This window comes from Oratosquilla oratoria, chromosome 37 (genome assembly GCF_046742065.1).
Source record: "Oratosquilla oratoria isolate Oo_2021 chromosome 37, ASM4674206v1, whole genome shotgun sequence".
NCBI lineage: Eukaryota > Metazoa > Arthropoda > Malacostraca > Stomatopoda > Squillidae > Oratosquilla > Oratosquilla oratoria.
Window position 1 is genome coordinate 35,264,618 of NC_134813.1, and position 26,506 is coordinate 35,291,123.

Genomic DNA, 26,506 nt, shown 5'->3' on the forward strand with positions numbered 1-26,506 from the left:
TGTGATTATTAGGTCTAGTCTCGATGGTTCTTCTTCATTTCTATACCTAGTGTTCTCTTGGATCCATTGTGTCATTGTGTGGTCAGTAATCATCTCAAGTAGAACACTTCCCCATGAGTCTTCTCCACCCTTTACGGTCATCTCTTCCCAGCATATTTCTTTGCAATTATAGTCGCCCATCATAACTATTCTTCCTCCATCTTCCATTATCTTGTTTAGTGTTATTCTTGTGTCTTCTAACATGCTTTTATGTTCATTCTCTTCCCATGAGGCTGTTTTTGGGGGCACGTAGTTTATTACAAACTTTCTGCTCTTCTTATCTCTATCTTCTACTTCTATCATGATCATCTCTACTCTATTGTTCCCATATGTGACACTCTTCATGCTTATATCCTTCTTAGTCAGGAACATAACTCCACCCCCTTGTTTTTTCTCTCTGTTTCTAATCCAATAATTATATGCATTGTGTCCTATGCTGTTGGGTGGTAGTGGACCTTTTAATTTTGTCTCAACAATTCCCATTATGTCCGGATCTTTTTCTTTCAGATATTTGTTCAGTTCATTCAGTCCTGTTATTAATCCATCTATATTTGTGTAGGATACTTTTAACTTTCTGTTATTTCCATTGTATTCTCTGTTTCTTTTGTGTTTCTCTTTGTTATTTTCCATTGCTTCAATTTCATATTCACTACTCTCCAGTAGAATTCTTGTTTTTCTGTCTCCGTTCTGGTCTCGTTTTTTTTCTTAGCTTCATGTCTTTTCCTTATTTCCTCCTCTCTTTCCTCTTTATTCATTTCCCTTTTTATCCATACCTTTTTATATTGTTCACTTGTTGCTAGTTTCCCTGTTTTGGATAAGATATTCTCTGCCGTCGTTTGTGACCTGAATTTAATCTTAATTGGTCTGGTCTTGTCTGTACTATATTTCCCAAGCCTGAATTTCTCTTCGATTTGTTTCATTATTTCTGGCTCATCTTCCTGAACTAATTCTAGTAAATTTCTTACTTTTTCATTTTCCTCTTTGGTTCTTGTGGTTCTATCTGGGTTATGTTTCTCTTCCATTCCTAATATAATTATACATTTCTTTCTATCTGCTAAGTCTCTTACTATATTCTCCTTCTGTCTCATCACTTTAATAACTGAGTCTTCAGTTTGTTCTTTCATTTGCTGTTTGATTATGTCAGTAAATGCAACTTTACTGTTTTCTTGAATTTTTTTCCAACCCTCCTTGTCCTTATTATTCTCCTTTAAGACTTTATTCTTCTCTTTTAACTGTTTTTTTAATTCTTCAATTTCCTTAGTTAAGTTTTTGTTCGCCTTCTCTAGTTCTTCCAATTTTTCAACCCTCTGCACAATGTTGTTAATGTGACCGAACCTAAGTTCCCAGTGCTCGATCATCTTATCGAGCTTCTCTTCTAGTCTTGTTAATCGGGGGGGTTTGTGTCCCCCCCACCCTCTTTAAATCCCTGGAAAATATTCTCATCACCTTCTACTGTATTGCTCTTATCTATACTTCTGATCTTTACATTTTTGTTAGACATTTCGTCGTCGCTAAATTGGTCCGGACCTCTTTTGTTTAGATGGCGTCTGCCTGCCTGGGCCAAGTCCTCACCTTCCTCATTTCCTTCCATTTCCCTCAGTAATCCCTCCCCTTCTCCTTTTTCCTCACTTTCCCCTACACCACGAGCAATTCCCCTCCCCCTGTAAATACAATAGGTACTTCCTTTGCTTCGGGATCCACGAAATTTCACTTTTTCTTCAGAATGTCCTCTAAGCCATCCGTTCGTTGAAGTGTGTGCGTGTGTGTATGTATATGCATCTCATATGGGGCAGAAACGTGGAACATAAGAGAGGAGTTTGAATGTGTTTGAGATGAGGTGTCTGTGAAGTATGATAGGGGTTACTAGGCTGTATAGAGTGAGAAATGAGGAGGTGAGGAGGAGAACAGGAGTGGAAAGGAAGTTGGGAGATAGGGTGGATGAAAGAGTATTAGGATGGTTTGGGCACATGGAAAGAATGAGTAAAGAAAGAATAGTAAAAGAGGTGTGGAAGGCAGAGGTGGAAGGAGTGAAAATGAGGGGTCGACCTAGGATGAGATGGATGGATGGCGTAAAAGGGGCTTTGGGTAAGAGGGGAATGTCTGTTGAGGAAGGATGAGAGAGGACAGAAGACAGGGGTGAATGGAGAATAGTTGCATATGGATGATGATGTAATGCACGAGGTGGAATGGGTGGGGGATGGGGGATGAGGGAGTATGTATGAGAAATAATTTGATGCAGCCCGAAAGGATTTCTCCCTATCTTTTCCTTTTCTGCATGGGGTGGACAGAGAGAGGGGGGGTCGCCGATTTAATGAAGCGGCCTTCTCCAGTTCAGCTCTCAAGGGCAGGCCCCCACTCACTTGACCATGTTGACACCTCTTTTGAGGGGGGGAGTACTGTAAAAGCCTCAGCATGGACCTGCACTGCAGCCAGCCAATCATCCCTCAGCACAGACCCACACCACAGTCACTTGCATACAAACTCCTTGCATACGTGGAAGTAGCCATTGTCTCCCACAAGATGATACTCACTGAAGCTTGCAAATTTGCTGAACCCATGAGGAAGCTTCTGATTGGTTGACTGCATTCCCTGCTGAGCTTTGTGTTTTGTATAAAAGTCCTGTGTAAACTCAGTAAAAGCATTCTGCCTTGGTTTGTTGTTTGATGCACACCTCACCAGTCATAGAGGTGAGGAGGAGAGCAGGGATGGGAAAGGAAATGGCAGATAGGGTTGATGAAAGAGTATTGGGATGAGTGAAGAAATATTAGTAAAAGAGGTGTGGAAGACAGGTGGAGGTAGTAACTTGAGGGGATGAATGAGGTTGAGATGGATGGATGGGGTGAAAGGGGTGTTAAGCAAGAGGAGAATATCTGTTGAGCAAAGGAGGGAGAAGGCAGGAGATAGGGGCGAGTGAGAAATGGCTGCATATATTTACCTAGTTCTATTATATGGGAAGGGAGCTATGCTCGTAGTGACCCATCTTTGTATCTTTCAGCATCAAGCTTGTTCTTAAATTTTTTAGATGATACTGTGGTGCAAGGAAGGGAGGGGTGGGGGATGGTGGCTAGGGAGTAGTTATATATGAAGGATATTTTGATGCAGCCTGAAGGGATTTCTCCCCATCTTCTCTTTTTTCTGCATGAGGGGAAGGAGAGGGGGTTTGCTGATTAAGTGAAGCGACCTTGCAATGGATGTGTTGTGTCTTGCTGTATTGCTGCTGACCCAGGGCAGTGGCAAGATACAGGGATGACTCATCATCCATGAGGAGCTAAGATGACAGTGGGGAAATGGTGGTAGATGGGAGTGAGTATGTGCCTTTTGACTTGACTACCTCCCTTGTAGGGGGTAAAAGGCCATTAGTGCGTGTTTGTGTATGTGTATATATGGTGGAAACATAGAAACACCAGACTCAGAAGTAGGTAATTTATTACCGACGTTTCGGGTGCTGGGGGAGGACATTTACACCCTGCTACTGTTTGTGGGATTTTTCTTCCACCTCTCCCCCCACACCCACATAGATGGGATTGAGTGTGATAGACCTATTTATGCTGTCTCCATTAGTGGCCCACGCCTCCAAGAACAGTCTGCCTCCTTTCCTGTTGTTATTGTAAAGTACCTTTGCACCTTGCCAGTCAAACTTGTGTTGGTGCTGTTCAGTATGTTTGTACACCGCCGAACTCTGGTCTTTTCTGTTTACTGTCCTTTGGTGTTCTTGTAGTCTTGTGCTAGTCTGTTTGCCCGTTTCACCCACAGCACACTATGTGGGTGTATATATGTACATATGTATACACCAAAAATCCTGTTGGGGTATGTTGGGGTAGCCAAGTCAATGCATACACACTATGTGTGTATATATATGTACATATGTATACACCAAAAATCCTGTTGGGGTATGTTGGAGTAACCAAGTCAATGCATACACCCACCCCACACCCCTGCTGTACCTATCCAAAAATCCATTCATTGTTCCTCCCATCTCGACTCCTCATGAATGAATGAATTTTCCCTGCCACCCTCTTCCCCCAAATACACCTGCTTGTGTCTGAGGCAGTGCAGTAAGATGCAGCACCTCCACAGCAGGTCCCAACAACCAGAGCTTGTTTACCCCCACTGCTTCATTACAAGGTGATTTAGTACAGATGATAGCTAAAGGACCTGCAGTAAATGTACATGTTTATATATGTTATATTTCAGGAATATATAAGTCAGATCCTGGTGGCTATAAAAAACTCAGCCCTTAATTGCCCCCCAGTGATGTGCCAAATCTTCTCTGAGCTCCGTGAGCTTGCAAACACCTACTTCCCAAGTAAGTTATCATTATCTGTTTAATCACCAAGTATGCTAAGGAGCTTTGTTTTATTTGTAAATTCATTTTTATGTAGTAAATGGGTTTAAGGAACTAAGTGCACTAACAGTGTACCCAGGATTTATGCTTGGAAAACCAGCATGTCAAAACTCACTACCGAATACCCTTCTCCATCAAACCCCTCTAGACATTAGCCCCACAGAAAAATCCCTCTCAAGAGGGGCAAGAACTCATTTGCACAATTGTATGCAGCTCACCATACAACATTAAGAAAATACCAACACAGAATAGGTCTGGCACTCATTTGCACAATTGTATGCAGCTCACCATACAACATTAAGAAAATACCAACACAGAATAGGTCTGGCCACAGAAACATATAACCCCAGATGCAACCATCTAATATTTCACTGCCCCCATCCTGGCCATACTCACACAGCAATACAATATGTTTTTCAGTGACTTAGGGGCCAATTAGGTGACTGTAATCAGTTACCTGTGAACCATGGATCTCCAGGAAAGGAGACTTGTGGCAATGAATTGATTTGCAGTTTTTGTATGAGGTAAAGAACTTATTGAATTCCCCCTCCTTTACAGATCAGCGGGAGGTGCGCTACTCAGTGATCTCAAGCTTTGTCTTCTTAAGGTTCTTTGCTCCAGCCATACTTGGGCCTAAACTCTTTGATCTCACCTCAGAGCAAATTGTAAGTAACCAAAGTCATTAAGACCCATAAATATTTGATTAAGTCTCAATTATCTTATTTTCCTTGCACACATTAGCATTTGGTTGTAATGGCCTTTATACATTTTATGTATGGAGCTGAAACTTGGAATATTAGTGAAGGTAGAAAAGGAGAATCTGAATGTTTTTGAGAGGGTGTTTGAGAAATATGATAGGTGTTACTAGAATGGATAGAGTGAGAAATGTGGAAGTTAGACAGAGAACAGGAGTGGGAAAAGAGCTGTGTAGATCAGAATGCTGAGGTGGTTTGTTCATATGGAAAAAAGGAGTTTGCAAAGCAGGAGTAGATGGATGGGGTGAAGGGGGCCTTGGTTACATGAAATATCAAGTAGGGAAGAGTGTAAAAGATAAGTTTAAATGGAGGGAGGTTGTGAATGAATGACATGACCCAAAGTATTTTCATCTGGTTCATAATGTATTTTGAATAGTTGAAGAGGGGGGGGTACACCATATAATAAAGCAATGGGGATAAACTGTTTCTGGCATTTGAATGCTGCTGTGGAAACACTGTGCCTTACTCTATTGCATTTGACCTAAAATTGATGAGGTGCTGAGAAAGGAGGGGTATTAAGTGGGTTTTGTTATGTATGAAGTGGGTGTGTGCTTTGATTTGGCTACCTCCTTTATAAGGAGAATAGGTCTTTGTGTCATTGTAGCAAAGTGGTGAATTGACATGGCCCTTTTGTATGAGCTGTGTCTTCATGTGAATAAAATTATCTGAGTTAGGCCAGAACAACATTTGTAAAGTGTGTCAAATGTAGAGAAGGAGTTAATCTGCCTTTATTCGTCCTGACCAATAAATCATTACATTAATCAACTTAGGTGTGAGCCTTAGCATAAATATACATACATATACCAAAGGCTTTTCCCCCCTTATAAGGGAGGTAGCCAAAAAACAAAGGCATAGAAACCACTCCCACCCATTCCATCTCTAACATACTCCACTCCCTTCTACCCTCTTCCCTCCCTTTTATCTTGGCACCTCCTGGATGACGGGTCATCCCTGCATCTCACCAACTGCCCTGGGTCAGAAGCAGTGTTGCAAGACACAGCACATCCACAGCAAGGCTGCTTCATTAAATTGGTGACCCCCCTCCTTCCCCTCATGCAGAAAAGGAGAAGATGGAGAGAAATCCCTTCAGGCTGCATCATTTTATTTCTCACACATACTCCCTCACCCCCTATCCCCCACCCACTCCCCCTCATGCATCACAGCATCATCCTTACACAACCATTCTCCATTCATCCCTATCTTCTGTCCTCTCCTGTCCTTCCTCAAATGACATTTCCCTCTTCCCGATGGCCCTTTTACCCCATCCATCCATCTCATCCTAGATCAACCCTTCATGTTCTCTCCTTCCACCTCTGCCTTCCACACCTCTTCTGCTAGTCTTTCTTCATTCATTCTTTCCATGTGTCCAAACCATCCCAATACTCTTTCATGAACCCTATCCTCCAACACCCTTTCCACCCCCATTCTCATCCTCACGTCCTCATTTCTCATTCTATCCAGCATAGTAACCCCTATCATACTTCTCAGGCACCTCATCTCAAACACATTCAAACTCCTCTCTTATGTTCCATGTTTCTGCCCTGTACAGTACATACAATATCCGTACAGTAGCATAAATATAATTTTGATAAATCCATACCTTGTTTCAGCTAGTGTCCACCTGTAAGTTATTTGTCCATTGGTTGTTATAATAAATTTGTATGTTGGTTGGAGTTAATCTCTGCTTACTTGGTTCCAATTGTTTTCAACAGACTTGATACCATTCACATATGATTGAGTTTCACTGTTTCGCTCAACAGCATGGTTCCCAACAATCAGCAAGCCAATGCTAACAATTTATAAACACAACAGTATGGAGCACTGAGAGTAATAATGGGATGCACCAAAAACATCTATATTGGACACTTTACATAGTCACTAGCTTTACTAGAGTTGAGGTTGCTAGTCACTAGCTTTACCGTGTCAAGGTGTAGGCCTTGTGATCTCCATTGACTATGTGGGTGGGTCAAGGTGTGGATGCTTACAGCTCTAGTTTGCTAAATGATCTAGTGGTGGTGGGAGTAGGTCACGAAATGATACCTGTGCTAGGCAAGAATGTAGGCAGTTGAGCTGGCATTTGGCAGATGAGCTAGTAGTCAGCAGACATGGCAGGCAGTGGCGGCAGGCAAGCTGACAGTTGGTAGACCTGGTAGGCAGCAGCAGTTGGCAGACCTGTTGAACAGCAGCAGCAGTCAAGCTGGTGGGCAGTCGAGCTGGCAGGCAGCAGCGGCAGCAGATCAGCTGGCATTCGGCAAACCTGGCAGGCAGTGGTGGTAGATGAGCTGGCAGTCAGTAGAGCTGGTGACTGGTGCCCCATGTTGGGTGTCAAATGTCAGGCTGGCTGGAAGGGGAGGGGGGAGGAGAGAAGGCAACGAAGGCAGCCAGCTAGGATCAAAGCGTGATCCTTTGAGGCGATCTGAATCTTCAGCATTCTGTCCAGTCTTATATACATGACCTGTGCTCTTAATTGGCATGAGGTCAAAGTCGATGCCTGAGAAGTCAAACCCCACTGGCATGCTTGCATTTAGGACACCAGCATTAAGACTGTTTCAACACAGAATAGGCCTGGCCACAGATTCAAACTGCCCCAGATGCAACCACCACACAGAAGACACAGAACACCTTATACTAGTGTCCCACACAAACAATCCCCAGAAAACAACATAATATATCTTCCTTGAGTTACTTATGATCCCACCTGGAGGCTGTTGCCAGTTTCCTGAAAGCTGCAGATCTTCAGCAAGAGAGACTAGGGGCAATGGATTGACTGATTTAACTTTTTTGTTTCCATCTTTCTTTTCTCATCCTTGCAGTTCTGTTGTGAATGCTATACTGCTGTGGAGGTTCAATTAGTCCCTCAGGCACCCCAGTTCTCTCTTCCATTTACAGGTTTCTTCCCTTCCACACTTTCTTCAGTGCACCCACAACTCTTTTGCCCTCTGCAACCCTATGTCTAACCACCCCATCCATCTGCTGCCATGTTCATCCCAAGGTACTTGTACATATTGACCCCTTCCAGTAGGCTGCCATTCAGACTTGTATTTAATTCCCATACCCTCCTGTTTTTCCTGAAATACATTACTTTATTTCATTTTCATCACTAACCCATTGAAGACTGGTATTGGTGTCATTAGATAAAATAAGTTTGCATTAGTGCCCAAGTGTAGTGACACTCATCTGTGGATTGATCAAGATGGTATTTAACCCAGTTAGTGGTAAGAGTTTTCTCCTAAATGGTTAAAACCATCTAGCATTAGTGTTACAAGGATGGAAAGAGCGAGAAATGTGGAGAGTTGGGATGGACAGAACTGTTGGATAGGGTAGATCAAAGAGTGCTGAAGTGGTTTACGAATATGGAGTGAGTGAATGAGGAGGAACTGAGTAGAGAAAGTAGAATTGGAGGAAGAGAACTTGAGGGGAAGAGCAAGAATGAGGTAGATAGATGGGATAATGGGGATCATGGAATACAAAAGGAATGTCAGTTGGGCAAGGAAGAGAGATTGAAAGAAATAAGAGTGAATGGGGCGTAATTGTAAATGGATGAAGGAATGACATTTCCCAAAGGGATGTACTTGTCTGCTCTGTAAATTCTTTGGATGAGGAGGAGGGTTGCCATATGATGAAGCAGTGGGGGTAAACTAGCTCTTGCTATCAGGCTGTGCTATGGTAGTATTGTGTCTCACTGTGGTTCCTTTGACCTGAGTGGTGGTGTTGGGGACAGAGATGGCCCTTTATCCACAAAGTGCTATGGGGGACAGTGAGTGGGTTTTGAATGGGTATGTGATGTTTGTGGAAGCTTGCTAGTTGAATGGATTAGGGCATCATTACTTTTAGCAGAAGTTGAGGGGATGGCAGTTCAAATCCTGCCACTGGCAAAGTTGAACCAAGGTTATGGTTAATTAAATTCCACACTACAAAGTCATCTGTAATGGGCACAGTCCTTGCCTCCTAATAGGAGGGAGTTTGTGATGTTAAACCATCATCACCATCACCACCACCACCACTGCTACCACCACCACTGCTGCCACCACAATAACAACATGAGGTGTTTGTATGCTTTGAATCAACCAACCCCTTTATAATTGGGAAAAGCCTTTTGGTATGAATGTATCTCTATACAAAACATACCTGAAGAGTTTCATCAAGATAGTTTAATCTATTCAGAATTGGAGGATTATCTACATTTCGTACTCTATCCATTCCCATGACAACCACCATACTAAAATATAAAGGAAACAAATGGGTGACAGATGAGAGTGAGATGGGTGGGGGTGGGTGCATGCCTTGGCTGGCTACCTCCCTTATAAGAGGGAAGAAGCCTTTGGTATTTAGATGAATAGATGTATACATACAAAGGAAGAGCCCAAATATATTTGAGATGAAATATTTAGAAAATATGTGTTAAAAGAATGGATAGTTGGAGATGTGGTAAGGTAAAGAATGGATAGGACAGGGTAAATTAAAGAATGCTGAGGTAATTTGGACATATGGAAAGAATGAATGAAGAAAGACCAGGAAAGAAGAGTGTAGAAAGTAGATGTGGATAGAGTGAACTTGAGAGAAAGGTTGTAAATAGATAAATTATATATTTTCTTTCTATCTTTTTGTGCAATCCCTTTGACTTGAGTACTGGGGTGCTAAGATGAGAGGGGCAATGAATGGGTTTCGATGGGTGTGGGGTGGGTGTGTTTATTCAATCACTCCCCATATGAGGGGGAAATGGCCTTATGTATATGATACATACATTGTATATGATTCATGTATGTGGTACTGTTGAGGGTATTTGAATTGAAATATCTGATGACATTGAAATCATGTAAACAATTTCTCGTTTATTTTATTTCTCAAAGATGATTAAATTTCCAGATATGTGATTTTAATGAAAATATATTTAATGCCAGCTTTGTTGATTTGTTTTATATTGAAAGTTCTTAAGAATATTTTGGATTTTAGGACACACAGATGCACCGCACACTTACGCTGGTTAGCAAGACAGTACAAAGTGTGGGTAACCTTGTAAGTTCCCGCACCTCTCAACACAACTCTAAGGAGTTGTACATGCGTGATGTCTTCACACATTGTGTCACTGACAAACATGTAGATGCTGTTCGAATGGTAAGATGCATGTTGTAAACTGATGATAATGATGTCTAATATTTAATGAATTTTTGTACTCCCTTTTGGGTAATATATATATTGCATACCTAATTGGTTTTGTTCTTATTCCAGTTTTTAGAAATAATTTCCTCCATGCCAAATGGAAACCAGAAAGCTTTTGATACTCCAGTTATACTAAAGGAAGGGTAAGCATTAGTTTGAATTTTCCTTTTCTTTTATGTTACAAATGTTCTTTAGAAATTAATACACTTGAATTGTTGAAGTGAATATGAATAAACTAAAATACCTCGGAATATTATATCAGTCAATCAATCCATTGTCCCAAGTCCTTTTTGCAGCTCCCAGGTAACCCGCTACAATCACTGAACAGGTCCATAAGTCACTCAGGGAAGAAGTACTGTGCTGTTGTTTAGGAATTGTTAGTGTGGGGCATTGTAGGATGAGGTGTTCAATGTCATCTGTGTAGTGGTTGCATCTAGAGCAGTTCAATTCTGTGGCCAGGCCTACTCTGTGTTGGTACAGTCCTAATGTTGGATGCTGTCCTAACTGCAAGCATACCATTGTAGTTCTTTTTTCTCATGAGGGATTTTTCTATGGGGATAATGTCTTGGGGGTGTTGGTGAAATATTGAATTTGGTGGTCTGTCTTGAAGAGTTTGTTCAGTGAGGCAGATATGCAAGAAGTATTTGGCAAAGGGTGAGGTATCTTTTGGGTTTTTATGGATTTAGAAGAGTATGACAAGGTTAACAAAGAAGCATTGTGAGATGTGGTGCAGATGTATGGGATAGGGAGAATTCTGCTAAGGGCAGTCAGAATTTTTTATACATGTAGTAGAATTTGTGTGAGAGTAGGGAATGGAGAGAGTGGGTGGCTTAAGATGAATGTGAGGCTGCACCAAGGTTGTTCAATGAGCATATAGGATGTGTCCTTTTTACCACTGTTGCTTATTTTTGGAGCATGGAACATAAGAGACGAAGAGTTTAAATGTGTTTGAGATGAAATGTCTGAGAAGTATGGTAGGGGTAACTAGTCTGGATAGAATGAGAACTGAGGAGTTGAGGAGGAGAGTGGGTGGTAGAAAGAAACTTGGGAGATAGGAATGATGAAAGAGTATTGGGATGATTTGGACAAATGGAAAGAATGAGTGAAGAAAGTTTAGTAAAAGAAGTGTGGAAGGCAGAGGTGGATGGAGTGAACATGAGTGGCCAACAGAGGATGAGATGGATGGATGGGGGTTAAAAGGGGTATATCTGTTGAGGAAGGAAAGAAGAAGACAGAAGATAGGGGTAAGTGGAGAATGGTTGTACATGGATGATGCTGTGATGCATGGAAGAGAGTGGGTGGGGGATAAGGGAGTAAAGGAGTGGTTATGTGTGAATGATATTTTGGTGCAGCCCATAGGGATTTCTTCCCATCTTCTCTTTTTCTGCATGAGGGGACAGAGAAGGGTGGTTCACTGATTAAATGAATTGGCCTTGCTGTGGATGTGCTGTGTCTTGCTGCATTGCCTCTGACCCAGGGGACTGGGTAAGATGTAGGGATGACCTGTCATCCAGGAGGAGCCAAGAAAAGAGGGAGGGGTAGTGAATGGGAGTGGAGTGGTTGGGGATGAAATGGATGGGAGTGGAATTATGCCTTTTGACTTCGGTTACCTCCCTTGTAAGGGGGAAAAAAAACCTTGGTATATGTATGTATTTATGCTTATTTTTGTCATTAATTAAAACTTTTGATGATTTACTAATTACTTTGTGTACATTGTGCTTTTCCAATGGTAAGCTTGCAGTTGTCACAGTAATACATTCCACTGCTGATTATGTTTACTTCCAAATCTTTCTATTCAACCTGCCATTCTAAAACAACATAAGTCCTGTCTTCACACTGTCTTCCAGCTTAAAATGATCAGGAAGTCAGTCTTGGTAGTTTTTGTTTTAGTCCTTAACACTATTTTCCATTGAGTTCTCTGTCAGCCCCATCATATCCCTTTTCCAAGTCAATGGAAGAAAGAAAAAAAAAAAAAATTATGTATATATATATATATATATATATATATATATATATATATATATATATATATATATATATATATATATATATATATATATATATATGCAAAGAAATCACAAAACACATGTGATGAGCTATTTTTGCAGAAATCACCGGGAAATTGAAAAAACAGATACCGAATGTTTTCGTCTATTAAGACATTTTCTTAATAGACGAAAATGTTCGGTATCTGTTTTTTCAATTTCCCGGTGGTTTCTGCAAAAATATATATATATATATATATATATATTTAAATACATCCTTAACTTTTTCAATAATTTTTATATATGTCTTACAATAAGAAATGGACCTACACACCCTCCCCCCCCAACCCACACCACTCTTCTCCAGCCATATAATCTGCCCTCCACCCCAGTCCTCTTAGTTAACATATGCCCACTTGAACAACCTGAACAACCAACCACACTCAATGGAATTATTTCTCTAAAACTTTCGCATTCATACTTGTCTCCCCTACCCTTGTATACGAAGATCACACGCATATGCAAAAAAAAATTGATGCTGAAAGATACAAAGACGGATCACCACAAGCATAGCTCCCTTCCCATATAATACAACTAGGTAAATACACACTCCTCCATTCCACTGAGATGCCTCCTTTCCCCAGGTACACATTGAAAAATTTCGCAAGCCACTCCACTTCCAATTCTCCACCCATTGTTTGACATTTCATATAATATCCATCTAATCCAGGCACCTTTCCAGCTTTCGACCACCTTCAGTGTCACCAATATCTCCTATTTTGCAATAGCACTATCATTCTGCCCATCACAGTCATTCACGTAGTATCTCCCACCAAAATATTTAGCTTTGTAATAAGTATCTTATAGAGGGTCTCCTAAAGCCCTCCAACATTTTTTATTAATTCGTAAGCAATTGGAATTGGCGAGTTGAATTTTTATTCTTGTATGTAAATAATGTTGAGCTCATTCATGTTGAGAATTGTTATTAACCTGAAGTCTAATCAAGGTATTTATCATAGCAATTATAACTATTTTTTAAATTAGCATACCTGATTAAATACTTTCATGCAGGTTACTTCCTATGTAATATCATTATTCATAATTATGTAGTTAAACTGTTCTAATGTTGCCTGTAATCACAGAAAGTTATTGCCTAATAATAAATTTTAAATTTTACATATGCTTTCAAAGAAGGATCAAAGGTTTGTCAATACTGTGCATTTGGTTTTGTGTAGAAACATATTCAAAGGATTAATGTATGTTTTCAGGCTATAATATCTTGTTTGAACTGATATCCCAATACTTATCCATAATGATTACCACTCTGTTGAACAAGTTGAACCATGGTGGCATAGGAAATTTATAGAAATTTGCTTTTAATTGCCTTTGTTGGCTACCTCTCTTGTAAGGGGGAAAAATCCTTTAGTATGTGTATGTCATTGTCTTTGTATCAAAATATTAAAATTAAAAGCTCATATCTCAGCCTAGCTTTGGTTTGCTACCTTTTTTATGAAGGGGAAGAAGCCTTTTCATATATAGCTATAGATAGAATCCCTGCCAGTTTCCAGTGTCATCAAACCCTAGATTGTTAGGAAAACAGTATGCATTTGAAATTTGACATTTCAGTTGTTCCTTGATTTAAGATTCCCAGGTTACTTTTAGAATGCATATGTAGTTTTAGTAGTTACAAATAAGATTTTTTTTCTCTTAACCAAGTCATTGTGTCATATAGAGGTAAATTATTTTTTCTATTATGTACTTGACTTTTTTATAATAAAAAAGTTGTCACAACTATTACACCCTTGTTCTTAAACATTTTAAAATTACTGAATTAGTGTCAGATATATGTGCATAAGTATGTACGTGTGTGTGTGTAAATATTTAGGGTATAAATCGGCAGGAATTTTTTTCTTAAACATTAAATGTGATTGCTAGTTCAGCATTTTTTCTCTTCTTAGTGTCTTAAAAGGGCTTTATCCTCTTTGAAATCTCATCTGTAACTATTTCAGTTATTATCATGATTAATTTGTTTCAGGTTTATGATTAAGAGAGCTCAAGGAAGGAAAAAATTTGGAATAAAGAACTTCAAGAAAAGATACTTCAAGTTGACAACCCATGACTTATCATATGCCAAAACCAAAGGTATTCTTTAAACTTTACCATGAATGTTTCATTAATATCTGTTTTAATTGAGTTATTGTGCATATTTTTTTGTGTATATATGAAAAAATGAACGAGGAAAGTCTAATAGAGTGTACATACATACATATACCAAGGCTTTTTCCCCCTTTCAAGGGAGGTAGCCAAAAAGGGAAAGGCATAAAAACACTCCCACCCATTTCATCCCTAAATACACTCCACACCCCTCCCACCCTCCCTCTCATCTGAGCACCTCCTGGATGACGGGTCATCCCTGTACCTTGCCCACCGCCCTGGGTCAGAAGCAGTGTCGCAAGACACAGCACATCCACAGCAAGGCCGCTTCATTTAATCGGCGACCCCCCCTCTCCGTCCCCCCTTGCATATAAGGAGAGGACGGGGAGAAATCCCTTCGGGCTGCGTCAAAATTTACTCACACATACTACCTCACCCCCACCCCGCCCATTCCTCCTCATGCAGTCACAACATCATCCATATACAACCATTCTCCACTCACCTCTGTCTTCCGTCCTCTCCCTTCCTTCCTCAACAGACATTCCCCTCTTCCCCAAAGCCCCTTTCACCCCATCCATCCACCTCATCCTAGGACGTCCCCTCATGTTCACTCCCTCCACATCTGCCTTCCATACCTCTTTTACTAGTCTTTCTTCACTCATTCTTTCCATGTGTCCAAACCATCCTAATATTCTTTCATCAACCCTATCTCCCAGCTCCTTTTTCACCCCTGTTCTCCTCCTCACCTCATTTCTCACTCTATCCAGCCTAGTAAACCCCACCATACTTCTCAGACACCTCATCTCAAACACATTCAAACTCCTTCTCTCTTCTTCTCTTATGTTCCACGTTTCTGCCCCATACAGTGCTGTTGGCACAATCACTCCTTCATACAGTCTCCTCTTCGCATCCATTCCTAAATGTCTATTCCTCATTACACTCTTTAATCCACCAAGGCATTTACTCGCTTCTCTCAATCTACATTCTACCTCCACCTTCACTCCACCTTTTCCTGCTACACTTGCACCCAAGTATCTAAAACTATCCACTTCCTCCAGTCGCTCTCCCTTAATGTTCACTTCCAGTCTACTGCCACTTTCACCCCTTGTACATCTCATCACCTTACTTTTACCCACATTTATCTTTAGCTTTCTTCTATCACATACTCTCCTGAACTCTGCCACCAACTTCCTCAATCCCTCCTCCGACCCTGCCACAAGCGCAGTGTCGTCCACAAACAACAGCTGGCTCACCTTCCACTTTTCTCCATTTTCTTTAACCATCTCCAATCCCTGACCCACTACCCTAGCATTCACCTCTCGCACCACCCCATCCATGTATAAGTTGAACAGCCAGGGCGACATAACGCATCCTTGACGAAGTCCCACCTTTAATTCAAACCACTCACTCTCTCCATTTCTAATCCTGACACAAGCTCTACTACTCTCATAAAAACTCTTGACAGCTCCCAAAAGCTTTCCTCCTATCCCATAAATCTGCATAACCTCCCACAGTGCCTTTCTGTCTACCCTATCATAAGCCTTTTCCAGATCCATAAAAGCCCAAAAAACATCCTTCCCCTTTCCTATAGCTTTCTCACATATCTGTCTTACCACAAAGATCTGATCTACACAACCTCTACCTGTCCTAAATCCACACTGTTCCTCACCAATTACTCCTTCTGTTCCTCTCCTAATCCTCTCAATCAAGATCCTCCCATAAGCCTTCCCTACTACACTTAACAAGCTAATCCCTCTGAAACTACTACATTCACACTTGTCCCCTTTTCCCTTGTAAAGAGGAACTATACAGGCACTTCTCCAGTCCTCCAGTACTCTACCCTCTCTCCAGCAAACATTAAATAACCTCACCAACCAGTCCACCATCACTGTACCTCCCTTTTTCAGACATTCTGCATGGCATCCATCCAGACCAGGTGCCTTACCTGCTTTCATCATCTTAACAACTGCCTTCACCTCATTCTTCCTTATTTCTCCTCCATTCTCCTCACTCATCACTCTCATTTTCTTCGCATTTCCCACTGCAGCTATCTTTCCTTCCCTATCCTCCTTCACATTTAGCAACTCCCTAAAATATTCTGCCCATCTTCCCCTTACTGCCTTCTCTTCCATTATCATCTCTCCATCTGCACCTTTTACCTTTTCTTCCCTATTTGATTCGCCTCCTCTTCCTCTCTTAATTTCTTTCCAAAACATCTTTTTATTACTTTCAAAATTTTCTGTCATACTCTTACCCCATTTCACATCTGCTCTTCTCTTTGCAACCTTTACCTTTTGCTTTACTTCTTTTTTCTTTTCTTTGTACCTCTCATATGACTCCCTCGTCCTATTTTGTAACCAATCTGTGAATGCTCGCTTCTTCTCTTCTACAACCTTCTTTGTTTCCTCATCCCACCATTCACTACCCTTTCTTCTATTTCCCCCTGTCCTTCTTGTTCCACACACCATTCTTGCACACTTTATGACTCCCTCCTTGAACCATCCCCATTCCTCCTCCACACCCATCTCTACTCCATCCTTTACTCCCTCCCACTCCTCCTTCAGCTTCTTTCCGTACTCCTTCTCCTTTTCCTTTTCATTCAAGGAGTTCACTCTAAGAACCTCCCTACCTTTTGTCCCTTTCTTCTTTCTCCATCTATCCTCCACTCTCAGCTTACCTTCCACCAAAAAATGATCTGATATTCCCCCATCCTCTCCCCTTAGCACATGTACATCCTTAACTCTTCCTATCATAATCCTATTTACCACTACATAATCCATTAGCGCTCTATCTACCACCCTTCCCTCCACCACCCTCTCCCATGTGTACTTATGCTTGACTTTCTTCCGAAACACTGTATTTGCTATCATCAACTCTCCACTACGATTCTTTCCTGGAACTCCACACTTCCCAACCACTCCATCGATTGGACCATTTCCCACCCTAGCATTAAGGTCTCCCAGTACTATTACATTGACATTTCTTCCTAAACCCTCTATGCACTCATTTAAATCTATCCAAAAGGCCTCCCTTTCTTCCACGCTCTTCTCACTGCCAGGCCCATATGCACATCTCCTTTCCCAGTTTCACCTTCATCCACATTATCCTTGAGGAAACCTCCTTCCACTCCACTACCTGTTTACCTATCTCCTCACTTACTAGAATAGCCACCCCTTCCCTCCCTCGCCCTCTTTTCACTCATGATAACCTCACATTTACACTCCCAAACTTACACTCACCCTTCCCTTTCAACTTAGTTTCACTCAAAGCCAACACATCCATCTTTCTTCTCACAAACATACTACCTATCTCTTCCCTTTTACTCTCATCTGTACCACATCCACGCACATTAACCCCTTCCATACGGTGCCGCACACGTAGGCGTCATGGACTTAGATCTCGGTGGCAGCAGCCAATGCCAGCCGTACGACGTGTCGTAATAATACTCGCATCATAAAATATAGTCACCGCTTATATCGATCGTTCTCTCTTCACCCGTGAATTTTGATAACCATAGAAAATGCGATTACAAAAGAATTAGAAAGAATGTCATTATGGAGGGGCGACTACAATAAATATAATCAAGACGCCGATATGGCAGCCTCGTGAATACACTCGCTCCCCATGACGCCTACGTGTGCGGCACCGTATGGAAGGGGTTAAAAGAACCTTAGGGTGCTGGTCCGAGGCCCTCCAGTACCCCTTATGCCTTCACTTTTATTTTTAGGAGATATGCCCCGTGGGGCTACAGGGAGAAGGATGCCTAGTCCCAATCCCCGTCCCTTTCTTCTCGCCTCTTATGATCCAAGTGGGATACTTGGTGGCAGTATTCTTTTCCCCCCACCACAGGGAATTCCCCCATCACAGAAAGAGAATACTCAGAGAAATGGTACAGGACAGCAACAAGGGGTTGGGGGACAGCATAACGGAGGGACAGTCGTAGTATATATGAAAAAATGAACGAGGAAAGTCTAATAGAGTGTGGAAAGCGGAAAGTGGATAGAGTGAATTTGAGAGGAATCAGGTGGATGGATGGGGTGAAATGAATTTTAACATTGTATAAGGTAAGGGAAGCTTGCTGGCCAGGTGGAATAGAGCATTGTTACTTGCAGTAGAGGTGGAGGGGGTGGCAGTTTGAACCCTGCCACCAGTGAAGTTGAATTAAGGGCATGGTTCATTAACCCATTGGCTACTTAATTAGGGCAGATATTTATTCCCCTCTGATGCCCATTTTCCTTCCAAAAAAACAAAATTGTCAAATGTCCATCAAATGTGCTGTCCATAGGTAATAAATGTCAGAATTTTATTATTATAACACTAATTTTCATGTAAGTAAAATTTGAAATTCTCATGGAATTTCTTGAATTTTTTATATAAAATTTCCTAAGTATATGAAAGTGACATTAAACTTATAATGAAGTGGTGGGAGTAAATCAGATCTGGTTGTTGGACTGCATTGTGGAAGCACTATCAGCTTTGACCCAAATAGTGTGATTGGGGACAGGACTGACCCTTCATGTGTGAGGGATGGAAGGGAAAATGAGAGGAATTTGGAGGGATTTAGGGTGGTTGTATGCCTTGATTTGGCCATCCTCTTTATAAGGCAAAAAGGCATTTTGGTGTGTGTGTAACTTATGATAAAATAGAACAAGTTTCAGCCGAATTGAAATGTTCCTTCACATCTTTAATTTTACCAGGTGGAAGTGTATTATGTGCCATACCTGTGGATCAGATCCTTGCTGTAGAGCGAGTAGAAGAGTCTTCCTTCAAATGTAAAAACATGTTTCAGCTTGTGCAGAGTGAAAGGACATTATACATCCAGGTGTGTACACATTTGTGTGGATCTTTATGATCTTTATTGTGTGTATATATATATTTATGAAAAGATGAGATATTTTGTGCATTAAAAGATATGAAACCTGGTTAGGCATTTGGGTTAGATGTTTGTCATATAAAGTGTTTGACAAAGGAAAGAGTTGTTATAGTGGAATGGCTAGTGAGAGTGTTTAATGTGTGCACAAGGAAAAAAAGTGTTCTGGTGGATTAGAGGAGTGCATGTATAGTTACACAATACAAAAGAATTGAATGTGATTAAGAGGGATCATTGTTAATTTGAGTCAGTAAGGTGTATGAGAGGATGTTAATGAAAAGGATTAGGAGTAAAACAAGAATAGTTCAGGAATCAGTCAGTCAATATGTTGGTCTTGCAGGAGACCTAAGGCCCCCCCAGGTAACTGGGAATGGGATAGTAATTGTGGGGCAGTGTAGGATGAGAAGCACAGTTTCCTCAGTGTAATGGTTGTATCTAGGACAATTTGAGTTTGTGGCTAGTCCTAGTCTGTATTGGCACTGGCTTAGTGCCGGAGGGTGTCTTGAGCACAAGGGAGATAGTATAGTTCTTGCTTCTGTTGAGAGGTTCTGTGTTGGGCTGATGTCGGGGGAGAGGGGTGGAGTTCTGAGATTTGTGTCAGTCATGATTTTATTATTATTATTATTTTTTCTAGATTTTATTTATGTGTTTTATCTTATCATTATTACATATATATATATATATATATTTTTTTTTTCTTCTTTTTTCTTTTTACCTTGGTATTTTGAAAATAAGGTGGATATTGAAAGCTTATTTCTGTAAGGTTCTAAATGGCATTCAATGTACTTTGTCTTTTTCCATAGTACTAAATTTTACTTTTATTAACAGGCAAAGAATTGTGTTGATGAGAAAGAATGGCGAGACCTCTTGACCAAGGTGTGCCAGTACAATAGTCATCGCCTGAAACAGTATCACCCTGGTGCTTACTTGAATTCACAGTGGGTCTGGTAAGTAGGTGTTTTGTTACATTTATCATAAGAAAGGAGTCAAATAAATGTCTGGGTGGAATGGAAAGTATTATATAAGATAAGTGTCTGGGAATGAATGGAAAGAGAACTTAGACTTAGAATTTGAAGGAAGTGGAAATGAAGAGGCTGACTGTGTTTGAGAGTGATGGTAAGTGTTGGATAGAATAAGAAATGTGACCTTCCTTATAAGGGGGAAGATGCCCTTGATATACCAATGGATAAGAAGTGAAGCAAAGAATGTTGGTGTATTGAGAGATGTCAGGGTAGATCAGAGAGTGCTGAAGACGTATGGAGAGAATGAATGAGGAAAGAACAGCAAAAAGAGTGTAGGAACCAGAAGTGGCTTAGAACTTTAGGGGAAAAATAAGATTGGGGTGTATGGAGAGGTAAAGGGGGCATTAGAGAACAATTGTGTGTGGATAAAGGAATGATGCAACCTGAAGAAATGTTCATGTCTGCTCCATAAAGATTTTTTAGTGAGTGAAGAGGGCAGATTGAAGTTGTTGGGGTAAACCAACCTTGGCCATTAGGCTCAGTTGTGGAGGCATGTGTTCCACTGCATAGCTTTCAACCTGAACAGTATGGTAGGGGATAGGAATGACACTTCATCCAAGAGAGACTTGGCCAGCCCCCCAATATTCTTAAGTAGGAGGATGCCTTCTGGTATGTATGAGAGAGCAGTGAGGTTTTAGTTGAACTGTATGTGGCAGAGAATTTGGTGGAATGAGTGCTGATGTGGTTTGGGCATATGGAAAGAATGAATAGGGAAAGATTAGCAAAGATGATGTGGAAAACAGGAGTAGATCAAGTGAACTTGAGAAGACTAATAATGAGGAGAGTGAATGGGGTGAAGAGGACTTTGGATGCATAGGGACCAATAGCACATAGGTTTTGGATGGGTGCGGAATGGGTGCAGGACAAATGGAGGATGGGTATATTATATTTTGACTCAGCCACCCTCATAATAAGGGTGAAAGTCCTTTTTGGTATATGTATGTATGAAATGTTCTTGGAATTTATATGAATATGGTTAGTAGTTATATACTTTATGTATGCTGCAGTTGTAAAGCAACCAATGAAAGTGCACCAGGCTGCAGTGCTGTATCCAACTATTTGGACTGTGACCTCAAGATTCAGATTGACAGTGATAGAGAAATGGAAAGAATATATTCCCTCCTGCTTGACCATATGGAGCACTTTAAACACCTTCAGAGTAAGTTATTATTATGAAAAGTTCTGCTAGTTTAACAAGACTTAATTGAAAAATTATCTTGTGTATTAGTAAGTAGTGGAATAGATGGGAGTGGGTGCATACCTTGATTGGCTACCTCCCTTATAAGGGGGAAGAACCCCTTAGTATATAGATAGAATAGTAGGTTACTATAATGTGCAAATTTTCCATACTGGTGCAGCACCTTATCTCAGGGCATTGAATAGTTTGTTTTCTTTTGGAATGACTATAAGACCAATTTATTTTATGGTATCTATAGTATGTATAGCATACAGAAGTTACAAAAATATGAGTAAGATCATTACTGAATGTATGATTACAACTTTGCAGGCAGTTGTAGAAATGCAACTCTTGGACAAAATGAGGTAAAGATTGGTGGTGTTATAGCTGAAGATGTTGACTCTTTAATGCAAACCTTAGATGATTTAATCATGGCTGTCACACATCTGGAGCAGGAACACAGGAAACACCGAAGAAGTCTTATTAATACCACCAGATATGGCTCCAAGTAAGCATTCTGTCATTTTCATTTATAAAATTTGTCTTCTCTTTCTCACTGGTAAAGGTCATATTCAGTTGTCACTCTACATTTGTAATCTTAATTTACATATGTATACCAAAGGCTTTTCTCCCTTACAAGGGAGGTAGCCAAAAAACAAAGGCATAAAATCCACTCTCACCTATTCCTCCCCAGATACTCCACTTCTATCCACCCCCTACCACTCTGTCTATTGGTTTATTTCCTACCCTAGTATTACTACAGTGACATTTCTCCCTAAACACTATGCACTCATTTAAATCTATCCAAAAAAGCTTCCCTTTCCTTAACACTCTTCTCACTACCAGGCCCAGATGTCTGTTGAGGAAGGAAGGGAGAAGGAAGAAGATAGGGGTGAGTGGAGAATGGCTGTGTATGGATGATACTGTGATGCATGGAAGGGAGTGGGTGAGGGACAAGGAGGGTGTTAAGGAGTTGTTATGTGTGAATGATATTTTGACACAGCCTGAAAAGATTTCTCCCCATCTTCAATGATTCTGTATGAGGGGATGGAGAGGGGGTGGGGGGTCCCCAGTTAAATGAAGTGACATTGCTGTGGATGTGCTGTGTTGCTGCATTGCTTGTGACCCAGGGTGATGGGTGAGATGCAGGGATGACCTGTCATCCAGAAGGAGTCAAGATGAGAGGGGTGGTGAATTGGATTGGAATGGGTGGGGTTGGAATTATGCCTTTTGACTTTGGCTACCTCCCTTGTAGAGGGGAAAAAGCCCTTGGTATATATGTATGTATATACAAATTATAACAATAGAATGATTACAACTTTTATCACTTTCTTTTTGTTTTACAGACAAGCCCCAATTGGAGATGATAACTACCTTATGTTGGCATCAAGTATTGATAAAATTGATTTGTCGTCTCCACTATCTGCTCAGACACCATGTGTACGTAAGACAGCAAGTAACCCATGCTGACATCTGGTCTGGCCAAATGCTGGCTTCAGTGGAGAAAGAGAATACTATTTTATTTCTTTCATGTCAAAATTTTGTGTGTGAATGGATGTATAGTAGTTTTATTAGCTTGAATGTTATAAATTTTGAAAATGTTATTACATTATAAATTATATTTACATATTTACCTGTATGTATAGACATATATACTATATATACTCTCAGCTCCATATTATTTGAGGACATCTACCACAGTGAGGAAATGGCTGAAATTTTATCCCAGTTGGTAACATTAAATGTAATCATTTGAATACATGTAATTTTTGAGTTACACCTTGTGTAGCTCAAGTGATCAGTCTTCAAAACCTACTACTATCCATTCATTCATTGGCAAATAGATATTAGATTTTTATACATACATGCATTCATACATACATACACACCTATACCAAAGGGCTTATCTTCCTTGTGAGGGGGTTGGCCAAGTCAAAGTATACATCCATCCAACACCCATTCAATGCAGTGAGATACACACCAATAAATTTAGATGGGACACAAAGCACCCAGTAAATGATGCATTGAAATAATGATGATTGTTGCCTTGAGATTCACTGACTGGAAACCTGCAGCCCTATAGTGGCTGGCTATAGACTTCAGGATCTTCCCATAGATATATCCTTTGGGAGATATTATGGACTGTTGTAGATGTATTAATGTGAGACTTTCTGTATCACCAACTGAATATAGTAGGAGGAAGGGAACAGTTGTCAGTTGTCAGTTCTCCATATGTGAAAAAAGTGGAAGAAATACAGTTGAAGTTGATGATAGATCTTGTACCATCATGTGTTACCAGGTTTTGAAAATGGGTTGCAGGGAGATGATTATCTCTGCTGTCCATCTTGCAAGACCACCAGAAGCAGGTACCTGTCATTGGTCCTTAACCCAGACCATGCAGACATAGACATCATTTGCATACAAAATCATTGCCAGGCACTATGGGGCTATTAGTTTCCAGCCGGAGAAATTTGAGGTAACAGCTATCGTTATTATATTCATTCTGACAACAAATCATAATTTCCCAAAGCTGATCAAAACTATAGCTGACATGTTCAGGTTGCACCCTAATCTAAGTGAAGATATAATTACATAAAGTATTGTCTGTTCATTTGTGCATTATTGGAGAGTATGAAAAAATGTGAGAATGCGCAGTATGTGAATTTCTATATAAGATCTGATGAAAATTTATTATTTGTACATTCAACTTGTTTATCAAACTATTTGAAGCCTGGATGGAGCAGTATGTAACATTCCTGCCATGGATGCAGGAGACCTGAGTAGTGGTAGACTTGTAGCTTTCCAACCCCTCTCAGCAATGGTAGATATTGAGGTAAAGTATCCCGGTGAAGCATATCAGTGTTAGCACCTAATCAGCATGGTCAAGCTGATTATATTGATTTCACAACCATGGCCATTCCAATACACCCAAAAACCCCACATACACATCTTACCATATATATATAGATATATATATATATGTGTGTATGTTTAAGACAGATTGAACATTTTTAGAAGCTCTGCCAAGGGATTTGAACCCTGACCCTTGACTTCATGATTATTCACGCACAGGTCAGGGTTCGAATCCCTGGGCAGAGCTTCGAAAAATGTTTGTTCATATATATATAATATATATATATATATATATATATATATATATATTATATATATATATATATATATATATATATATATATATATATATATGCCAAAAAGCCTTTTCCCCCTTATAAAGGGGATGGTCAAGTCAAAACATACACCCACCCTACACTACACACATCCTTCACCCATCAAAGAAAAAAAGAGAAAAAAAAAAAAAAAAACAGTTGTCATTTCCCATCTTAGCACTTTGTGGATGAAGGATCATCCCTGTCCCCAACTACAGTGCATGGATCAAAGTCTATGTAGCAAAATACAGCACTTCTACAGCAGGGCCCAACAATCAAAGCTGGTTTATCCCCACCACTTCCATAGACCCTCCCATAGATCTGCTCTGGGAGGAGAATTTGGACTGTTTTCTATGTTACATTAGTGACTTTCAGCTTCAATAGATGAAAGAAAGAGAGGAGGGGAGCAGTACAGGTGGTCAGGTCTCTGTATTTGAAAACGTGGAAAAATACAGTTGAAATTGATAGAAAGTAATCTTGAGCCCAATCAGAAAACCAAATGTCAGCTCCTCAGAGCTGCAGAGGAGAGGGGATTGATAGGTTTTAACAATGGGTAGCAGGCTGGTGATTCTCTTTGCTGTTCACCTTGCAGAATCACAACAAGCAGGTACCCATCATTGGTCCCTCACCATACATACAACCAGCCTGATTAAGTCACAAAGGCTGCATAATCACCCAGGTGATAGGCTAGTCCTGCAGTGGACCATTTATGGTAAATTTGATTCATACAGTCTGATTCAGTATTACCAACTGTGACAAGCTTCCAGTCACTTCTTTGTTTAGGTAGGTATCCTCAGATCATATGGAAACAGTGGTACATAAGTTCTGGTTTGAAGTCTGTAAATGACTTTACCTCATCCTACACCATTTTCTCTCCAGACACCTATCCACATCCTTTTTACCAGCCCCTATCCTCCCATTTTCCTTGACATACTACTAGCCTCCTCTTTCATTGTCTGCACATGTAAGTAACATTTCAACACTACACATGTCCTTTGTATATGCATTTAGTATTATCTTTGTGTTAGGAAAATTATTCAATTTTTGCAAACCACATGCTCTCAGGTAAGGTTTTTCTTATGCTTTCATACACTGCAGCATCCCAAACCTTATTATTTAATTTCCATATTCCATTGATTATTTCCTGCTTCACAAACCTTCCTCATTATTCCACCCACCTTTCTAACTTTCACCACCATTTGCTCATTCTCCTATTTTGTTCTTTCATCTATCACTACACCCATCCCTAGATATCTGAAAATTTAGCCTGTTCCAGACTTTCAGTCCAGCTTGTTATATAATTCTATTATTTATTTGGAGGAGGCAGAAGATAGGGGTGAGTGAAGAATGGCTATGTATGTATGACACTGTGATGAATGGAAGGGAGGGGGTGGGGGATGGAGTTAGGGAGTGGTTATGTGTGAATGATATTTTGATGCAGCCTGAAGGGATTTCTTCCAGTCTTCAGTGTTTCTGCATGAAGGGACGGAGAGGGTGGGTTGCCAATTGTCAGGGGGGTACAAATTAATGGTTTGTATACTCGGTATTATTGAGAATTCGGGCGAGAGAGAAAGAAACACCAAGGTAACACTAACACGTGTTTTTATTGGATATAACACAGAGCACTATCCTATCTACTTCTCAAACACATATATAATAAATATCACCAGCGTGATGTCTACAAGTCTACAAGACTACAAGTCTACATGTATACTACACCACTCCTCGCACTGCGGGCGCGAGGTTCTCCTCGAGCGTAGTCTCCTTCTTCGGACGAGTCCCCTTGTTGTCCTGGTGGACGGGCGCACGTCTCCTCCTTGTGTCCTGGTCCG

General features: G+C 40.5%; 1 protein-coding gene across 2 annotated transcripts in view; it reads left to right on the forward strand.

The window, feature by feature from the left end:
- RasGAP1 (Ras GTPase activating protein 1) overlaps window positions 1-24,614 on the forward strand; it is a 51,381-nt gene extending 26,767 nt beyond the window's left edge. For both annotated transcript variants that reach the window (XM_076175476.1, XM_076175477.1), the window contains exons 10-19: window positions 4,234-4,345; window positions 4,943-5,049; window positions 10,093-10,254; window positions 10,369-10,442; window positions 14,320-14,426; window positions 19,136-19,260; window positions 20,137-20,255; window positions 21,338-21,489; window positions 21,838-22,015; window positions 22,854-24,614. In XM_076175476.1, the coding sequence (XP_076031591.1) occupies window positions 4,234-4,345; window positions 4,943-5,049; window positions 10,093-10,254; window positions 10,369-10,442; window positions 14,320-14,426; window positions 19,136-19,260; window positions 20,137-20,255; window positions 21,338-21,489; window positions 21,838-22,015; window positions 22,854-22,977 (1,260 nt within the window). In that variant the 3' untranslated portion in view covers window positions 22,978-24,614. The remainder of the gene's footprint in view (window positions 1-4,233; window positions 4,346-4,942; window positions 5,050-10,092; window positions 10,255-10,368; window positions 10,443-14,319; window positions 14,427-19,135; window positions 19,261-20,136; window positions 20,256-21,337; window positions 21,490-21,837; window positions 22,016-22,853) is intronic.
- Window positions 24,615-26,506: the final 1,892 nt, after the last annotated feature.